Source organism: Electrona antarctica, assembly GCF_951216825.1.
Source record: "Electrona antarctica genome assembly, chromosome: 23".
NCBI classification, from domain to species: domain Eukaryota; kingdom Metazoa; phylum Chordata; class Actinopteri; order Myctophiformes; family Myctophidae; genus Electrona; species Electrona antarctica.
In genome coordinates, this window is record NC_136804.1 from 38,071,454 (window position 1) to 38,080,456 (window position 9,003).

Genomic DNA, 9,003 nt, shown 5'->3' on the forward strand with positions numbered 1-9,003 from the left:
CCTGGCAAAGAACTACAAACCCCATCATCCACAACAACGCAAAGAACCTGGGTACAAAGAACTACAAACCCCTTCACCACAACACAAATAACCTGGTTACACAAAACTACAAACCCCTTCACCACAACACAAATAACCCCTTTAGAAAGAACTACAAACCCCTTCACCCACAACACAAAGAACCTGGGTAAAAAGAACTACAAACCCCTTCACCCACAACACAAAGAACCTGGGTACAAACTAAGAACTACAAACCCCTTCACCCATAACACAAAGAACCTGGGTACAAAGAACTACAAACCCCTTCACCCACAACACAAAGAACCTGGGTACAAAGAACTACAAACCCCTTCACCCACAACACAAAGAACCTGGGTACAAAGAACTACAAACCACTTCACCCACAACACAAATAACCTGGGTACAAAGAACTACAAACCCCTTCACCCACAACACAAAGAACCTGGGTACAAAGAACTACAAACCCCTTCACCCACAACACAAAGAACCTGGGTCCAAAGAACTACAAACCCCTTCACCCACAACACAAAGAACCTGGGTCCAAAGAACTACAAACCCCTTCACCCACAACACAAAGAACCTGGGTCCAAAGAACTACAAACCCCTTCACCCACAACACAAATAACCTGGGTACAAAGAACTACAAACCCCTTCACCCACAACACAAAGAACCTGGGTCCAAAGAACTACAAACCCCTTCACCCACAACACAAAGAACCTGGGTCCAAAGAACTACAAACCCCTTCACCCACAACACAAAGAACCTGGGTACAAACTAAGAACTACAAACCCCTTCACCCACAACACAAAGAACCTGGGTCCAAAGAACTACAAACCCCTTCACCCACAACACAAAGAACCTGGGTACAAAGAACTACAAACCCCTTCACCCACAACACAAAGAACCTGGGTCCAAAGAACTACAAACCCCTTCACCCACAACACAAATAACCTGGGTACAAATAACTACAAACCCCTTCACCCACAACACAAAGAACCTGGGTACAAAGAACTACAAACCCCTTCACCCACAACACAAAGAACCTGGGTACAAAGAACTACAAACCCCTTCACCCACAACACAAAGAACCTGGGCACAAAGAACTACAAACCCCTTCACCCACAACACAAAGAACCTGGGTACAAAGAACTACAAACCCCTTCACCCACAACACAAAGAACCTGGGTACAAAGAACTACAAACCCCTTCACCCACAACACAAAGAACCTGGTTACAAAGAACTACAAACCCCTTCACCCACAACACAAAGAACCTGGGTCCAAAGAACTACAAACCCCTTCACCCACAACACAAAGAACCTGGGTACAAAGAACTACAAACCCCTTCACCCACAACACAAAGAACCTGGGAACAAAGAACTACAAACCCCTTCACCCACAACACAAAGAACCTGGGTACAAAGAACTACAAACCCCTTCACCCACAACACAAAGAACCTGGGTCCAAAGAACTACAAACCCCTTCACCCACAACACAAAGAACCTGGGTACAAAGAACTACAAACCCCTTCACCCACAACACAAAGAACCTGGGTACAAAGAACTACAAACCCCTTCACCCACAACACAAAGAACCTGGGTACAAACTAAGAACTACAAACCCCTTCACCCACAACACAAAGAACCTGGGTACAAAGAACTACAAACCCCTTCACCCACAACACAAAGAACCTGGGTACAAAGAACTACAAACCCCTTCACCCACAACACAAAGAACCTCGGTACAAAGAACTACAAACCCCTTCACCCACAACACAAAGAACCTGGGTACAAAGAACTACAAACCCCTTCACCCACAACACAAAGAACCTGGGTACAAAGAACTACAAACCCCTTCACCCACAACACAAAGAACCTGGGTACAAAGAACTACAAACCCCTTCACCCACAACACAAAGAACCTGGGTACAAAGAACTACAAACCCCTTCACCCAACACAAAGAACCTGGGTACAAAGAACTACAAACCCCTTCACCCACAACACAAATAACCTGGGTAAGAACTACAAACCCCTTCACCCACAACAACACCACCGTATCTGTGTGACTAACTCAGGAATGTCCCAAATGTGCTGATTCACTCTTCAGGTATGAGTCTGAACCAATAGATGAGCCGTCGTTATCAATGGTTAACCCATTTTGACCTGAGATCAGATTCTAAAAATGTCTTCTACATCCTGACAGTTTTCTGAAAAAGCTATGTTTTGCTATGTGTCGTTCTTCGATTTTTCAAAAATAGCAGACCTACAAGCTCATAGCGCGCCACTCGGTGGCGCGCTATGAGCTTGTAGATCTGCTATTTTTCAATAGCTAAAGCATAACATAATGCTAACACCAAAAGGGGTTCCCACGCAGGCAGCTTGTTGACTCATTATCAATGGTTAACACTTTAATCGCCAGGGGGTATTTAGGACCATTAAATCAGAGCGCCCAGCGATTTGCAGCAACGGAGCACATTTAGCGACGCACCAGGCGCTATCCCGGATGTAGCTGAAGTAGCTAGATGTAGCCAAAACACTCCAGAGGTGATCGGCAACAACGGGAGGTATGATTAATTCTAACGCGACTAGCGACGGGACGGCGACGGGACCGTCTAACACATGATCTTTGCTTAGAATTGGACGGAATGATTTAGATCAAGAGTTATACACGTTTTAAGATTTTCGATCTCATCCCCTAAAATGGGGGTAACATGTCATTGGTCCGACCTCCCGTTAGATCGACCATTACTAACCCTATCTCTAACTCTAACCCAGGGTACCCCAATAGGCGGCCCGCGGGCCATTTGCGGCCCGCGGAGCGCCCCCTTGCGGCCCGCGGAAGAATTTAAAAAAAAATAAATAATAATAATCTTTTTTTTTTTTCTTTTTTTGGGGGGGGGTCCCAGATATAAATGGCATTAAATGGGGGTCAGTAGCCTATGCATGTCAAACTGGGCATCCTTTTCAAATGGGGTCCTGCCCTGAAAATGAATTTTCAGGGCAAGACCTCGACCTCACGCGTGCGGACTCGGCCCCCAGCCTGGGACCCTAGTCAAAATATGGCCCTCGAGGAAAATTAATTGGGGAACCCTGCTCTAACCTAAACATAACCGCAAGCACGGGAGCAACGCATCCCTCACCAACCTTAATCCGGTCGAACCTTAGGGCAGCGCCCTAAAATGGGGGGGGGGGGACATTTTCGATGACGTCCCAACCGGAAATAACAGTGAATGTTGCGCAACAGACACTCCCAGCCAGCCATCCATCCATCCATCCAACCATCCATCCATCCAACCATCCATCCATCCAACCATCCAACCATCCATCCAACCATCCAACCATCCATCCATCCAACCATCCAACCAACCATCCAACCATCCAACCAACCATCCATCCATCCATCCATCCAACCATCCATCCATCCAACCAACCATCCATCCAACCATCCATCCATCCAACCATCCATCCATCCAACCAACCATCCATCCAACCATCCATCCAACCAACCATTCAACCAACCAACCAACCAACCATCCAACCAACCATCCATCCATTCAACCAACCAACCAACCATTCAACCAACCAACCAACCAACCATCCATCCAACCAACCAACCAACCAACCATCCATTCAACCAACCATCCATTCAACCAACCATCCAACCAACCATCCAACCATCCATCCAACCAACCATCCAACCATCCATCCAACCATCCATCCATCGAACCATCCATCCAACCATCCATCCATCCATCGAACCATCCATCCAACCATCCATCCATCCATTGAACCATCCATCCAACCATCCAACCATCCACCCATACATCCATCCACCCAACCAACCATCCAACCATCCATCCACCCATCCACCCATCCATCCAACCATCCATACATCCAACCATCCAACCATCCATCCAACCATCCATCCAACCATCCATCCATCCACCCATCCAACCATCCATACATCCATCCATCCAACCAACCATCCATCCACCCATCCATCCATCCACCCATCCAACCATCCATACATACATCCATCCACCCATCCATCCATCCATCCACCCATCCACCCATCCATACATCCAGCCACCCATCCATCCATCCTTCTATCCATCCTTCTATCCAACCATCCATCCAACCATCCATCCAACCATCCATCCAACCATCCATCCAACAATCCATCCACCCATCCATCCAACCAACCATCCATCCATCCAACCATCCATCCAACCAACCATCCAACCATCCATCCAACCAACCATCCATCCAACCATCCAACCATCCATCCATCCATCCAACCAACCATCCAACCATCCATCCAACCATCCAACCAACCATCCATCCAACCAACCATCCATCCAACCAACCATCCAACCATCCATCCAACCAACCATCCATCCAACCATCCATCCAACCATCCATCCATCCAACCAACCATCCATCCATCCAACCAACCAACCATCCATCCATCGCACCGCGGCCCGTCAGACAGCTCCCTGTGATAAAGCAGGACTTCCAGCTGTGCTCCGGTCGGTGCTGATGGTAAATGTTCCACGCTGCTTAAGCGTCTTGTTATTCGTGTCTGTGTAGCTGTTGGACGGCTGGCAGACCACAGACATCCTTTGATGTCGCCTACCTGCCCTGCGAGGCGCCGTGCACCGCTGAACAAACGCCATGCGCGTTGTTCAGGCGACAGAAACATCAGGGAGCAGGAATTCTGCGGGTTGGGAGTTTTGCATCACAAAGAGCAAAGAGGGAACATAATATAGACACAGGAAAAAAACTACATTCCACACAACGACTGGACGACACGAGAGACTTATGACTGACTGCGTGCATCACGACCTCTGCAGCGCTGCGTGCGTTGTTGAGGTGTACGAGGCACATAAATGGTACATTTATAATTTATATAGCGCTTTCATCCAAAGCGCTTTACATAGATTGTGCATTACATTCACCCATTCACACACACATCCACACACCTTTACATACATTACATTCACCCATTCACACACCTTTACATAGATTGTGCGTTACATTCACCCATTCACACACACATCCACACACCTTTACATAGATTGTGCATTACATTCACCCATTCACACACCTTTACATAGATTGTGCATTACATTCACCCATTCACACACACATCCACACACCTTTACATAGATTGTGCATTACATTCACCCATTCACACACACATTCACACACCTTTACATAGATTGTGCATTACATTCACCCATTCACACACATTCACACACCTTTACATAGATTGTGCATTACATTCACCCATTCACACACACATTCACACAACTTTACATAGATTGTGCATTACATTCACCCATTCACACACCTTTACATAGATTGTGCATTACATTCACCCATTCACACACATTCACACACCTTTACATAGATTGTGCATTACATTCACCCATTCACACACACATTCACACAGCTTTACAGGTTTACTATGAAAACCTGCAAAATGTGTCAGTCACACCTGTCAGTCAGTTTGTCAGTCACGCCTCGTGACACGCTCATATGGCCAATACAGTATTCATTCCACACTTAGATCTCCATTTATGGAGCGGACCGGTTTGACTTGCATTAGTCGACTCTATACGGACCCCCATTTAATGGCATTTATATCTCTGGGACCCCCAATTTATATTCCCACTATGTCACGATTCAATGAGTAATAAAATATGAATAGGCTATACCCAGACTGGAATGTTTGAGTAGCTGATATTATACAACCAAATGAATAATAAAAATACAATATTGTCCAAAATAGCCTACGGGAAAAATAAATTAATAAAGAAAGAAAAACAGACAAACCACTGTAAAAAGTTCCATGCATTATGTCATAGTGTGTGTGTGTGTGTGCGTGCATGTGCGTGTGTGCTCTGTTATTCTAAATGGCCTCATCGGGCGCACTGATTGGGCGACGGGATTGGTGACTCACCGACGTGCAGAGCTTGAGAGAGGGGGGCGTGGCTGCATGGCTTCACACGCAGCTCTCTCTCTCGCTCTCTCTCTCTCTCTCTCTCTCTCTCTCTCTCTCTCTCTCTCTCTCTCCCCCTAGCTCTCTCTCTCTCTCTCTCTCTCTCTCTCTCCCCCCCTAGCTCTCTCTCTCTCTCTCCCCCTAGCTCTCTCTCTCTCTCTCCCCCTAGCTCTCTCTCTCTCCCTCCCTCTCTCTCTCAGTATATTATGGACCGTTGCGAGGAAAGGACAGGCACAGTGAATAGACTAGAGTCTGAGTGGAACGCGGGCGTGCGAGAGAGAGAGAGCGTGTGTGTGTGTGAGACAGTGTGTGTGTGACAGAGAGACACACAGACGGACACGGAGGAGGACTTGGAACTTGGAACGTACGAACCCAATTCGGACATAACATTTATCATTCTACACAACAGTGGAGTTGTTTTTTCTTTTGGTCCGTTATAACTTGAAGAAGTCAAACCCAAACCAAACCAAACCAACGGTTATTTTCTTCTTCTTTTGGGGTGGAAACCAAACCTCTATAACTCTTGGCGCTGCAGCACCAACTCTATACCCTCGACATGGAGATGCGGTGGTCCGGGGGCCAGCGGTGCCAGCGGTGGTCCGGGGGGTGTCAGCGCCTGTGGCTGCGCGCGCTGCTGGTCCTCAGCCTCGGTCTCCACAACATGAGCACGCTGACGGACGCCTGCTCCTGTATGCCCACCCACCCACAGGACGCCTACTGCAGCGCAGACATAGGTACGTACCACCGTACCCCGTCCCATCGCACCCCCTCCCCTCGTACCCCCTCCCCTCGTACCCCCGTACCACCCACCCACAGGACGCCTACTGCAGCGCAGACATAGGTACGTACCCCCGTGCCCCCTCCCTTTGTACCCTCGTACCCCCTCCCCTCGTACCCCCGTACCCCCTCCCCACGTACCCCCGTACCACCTCCCCACGTACCCCCGTCCCACGTACCCCCTCCCCATGCCCACCCACCCACAGGATGCCTACTGCAGCGCGGACATAGGTACGTACCCCCGTGCCCCCTCCCTTCGTACCCTCGTACCCCCTCCCCTCGTACCCCCGTACCCCCTCCCCACGTACCCCCGTACCCCCTCCCCATCGTACCCCCATACCCCCTCCTCAATACCCCCGTACCCACTCCCCATGTACCCCCTCCCCATGCCCACGCACCCACAGGACGCGGTATGTTTACAATATATCCATCCATCCATCCGTACCCCCTCCCCATCGTACCCCCTCCTCAGTACCCCCGTACCCCATAGCAGAATCATATAAAGGTTTGATTATAGCAGCAGAAGATGTTTAAAAAACAACCAAAAGAAAAAAACTAAATACAAACACAACAAAGAAGCTGCGTTTGTTTTAGCAGAAATATACTGCTCCATGTGTGTGTGTTTACCCGTCAGGCACACTGCTGTGCACGTGTGTGTGTGTGTGTGTGTTTACCCGTCAGTCACACTGCTGTGTGTGTGTGTGTGTTTACCCGTCAGGCACACTGCTGTGCACGTGTGTGTGTGTGTGTTTACCCGTCAGTCACACTGCTGTGTGTGTGTGTGTGTGTGTGTTTACTCGTCAGTCACACTGCTGTGCACACGTGTGTGTGTGTGTGTGTTTACTCGTCAGTCACACTGCTGTGCACGTGTGTGTGTGTGTTTACTCGTCAGTCACACTGCTCCACACTGCTGCGCGTGTGTGTGTGTTTACTCGTCAGTCACACTGCTGCGCGTGTGTGTGTGTGTGTGTGTGTGTTTACTCGTCAGTCACACTGCTGTGCGCGCACGCGCGTGTGTGTTTACTCGTCAGTCACACTGCTGTGTGTGTGTGTGTGTGTGTGTGTGTGTGTGTTTACTCGTCAGTCACACTGCTGCGCACGTGTGTGTGTGTCACTTACTGAAAGAGCAGGTGGTTGCCATAGCAACTGGCCCAGCTCTGATTGGATGAATGATTCAAGCTGTCGATCACTTTAGACATGCATGTTGTTGTTGTTGTTGTTGTTGACAACCAAACCAGCATGTGGAGGGGAAAAAAAGTACTCACATTTTGCAGTAGAGTAAAAGTATCAATACTTTAATATAGGAATACTAAGTAAATGTCCAGGATTCTAAATGTATTGGATTAAAAGTACTGCTATTTACTGGTATTGGTATTTAAGTACTCATTATGCAGAAAGTGTTCAAATGTATAACCATCGTTTGAAAATAGCAGATCTACAAGCTCACAATGTGTCTCATCGCGACACATTGAGAGCTTGTAGATCGGCTATTTTCCAATGGCCTAAATGGGCTATAGTGGTATAATGTATGTTTGGTAATAACAAGTAAGACGCGCGAACGCGGGAAGCGAACGCAGCTCGTATATTGCAATAACAACAATTAGAATAAATTACGTACTTTAAGGTTTTTTTTAAGTTCTCTTTTTTTTAGTTTTTTTAAGATTTCTTTTAAGATTTCTTTAAAGTTTTTTCTTTTCAAGTTTTTTTTTTAAGTTAAGTTTTTTTTAAAGATTATTTTTAAGTTAAGTTTTTTTAAGTTAAGTTTTTTTTAAAGTTTTTTCTTTTTAAGTTTTTTTTTTAAGTTAAGTTTTTTTTAAGTTAAGTTTTTTTTTAAGTTAAGTTGTGTGTGTGTGTGTGTGTGTGTGTGTGCGTGCATGTGTGTGTGTTTTTGTGTGTGATACAGCTGCGCCCTCTGGTGGTGGGCGGGTGGTGTTACAGCGTGACACACACACAGACACACGACAGACATGATCTGCTGGGTCTCATAGTAAATGCTCACTGCGTTCGCAATAATCTAGTAACTACTAGATACAGTTTTCAAATAAATGTAGTGAAGTAAAAAAGTACAATATTCGTATCCCCCGAGATGCAGTGGAGTAGAAGTAAAAGTATTGGAACTTGTAAATACTCAAGTAAAGTACAAATTCCTCAGAATTGTACTTATAAGTACAGTAGGCTAATAGGGTAAATGTACTTAACC

The 9,003-nt window shown here is 46.9% G+C and overlaps 2 protein-coding genes across 2 annotated transcripts in view; one reads left to right on the plus strand and one right to left on the minus strand.

Annotated features, from left to right (window-relative positions):
* The window catches only part of syn3 (synapsin III), a gene marked incomplete at its 3' end in the record, with an annotated part of 145,805 nt that overhangs the window by 47,213 nt on the left and 89,589 nt on the right, over nucleotides 1-9,003 (minus strand). The gene's annotated exons all lie outside the window — the stretch shown is intronic.
* Nucleotides 6,583-9,003, plus strand: part of LOC306916317 (metalloproteinase inhibitor 3) — a gene marked incomplete at both ends in the record, with an annotated part of 30,684 nt that continues 28,263 nt past the window's right edge. The window contains one exon of the mRNA XM_079494151.1: nucleotides 6,583-6,760. Within this exon, the coding sequence (XP_079350277.1) occupies nucleotides 6,583-6,760 (178 nt within the window). The remainder of the gene's footprint in view (nucleotides 6,761-9,003) is intronic.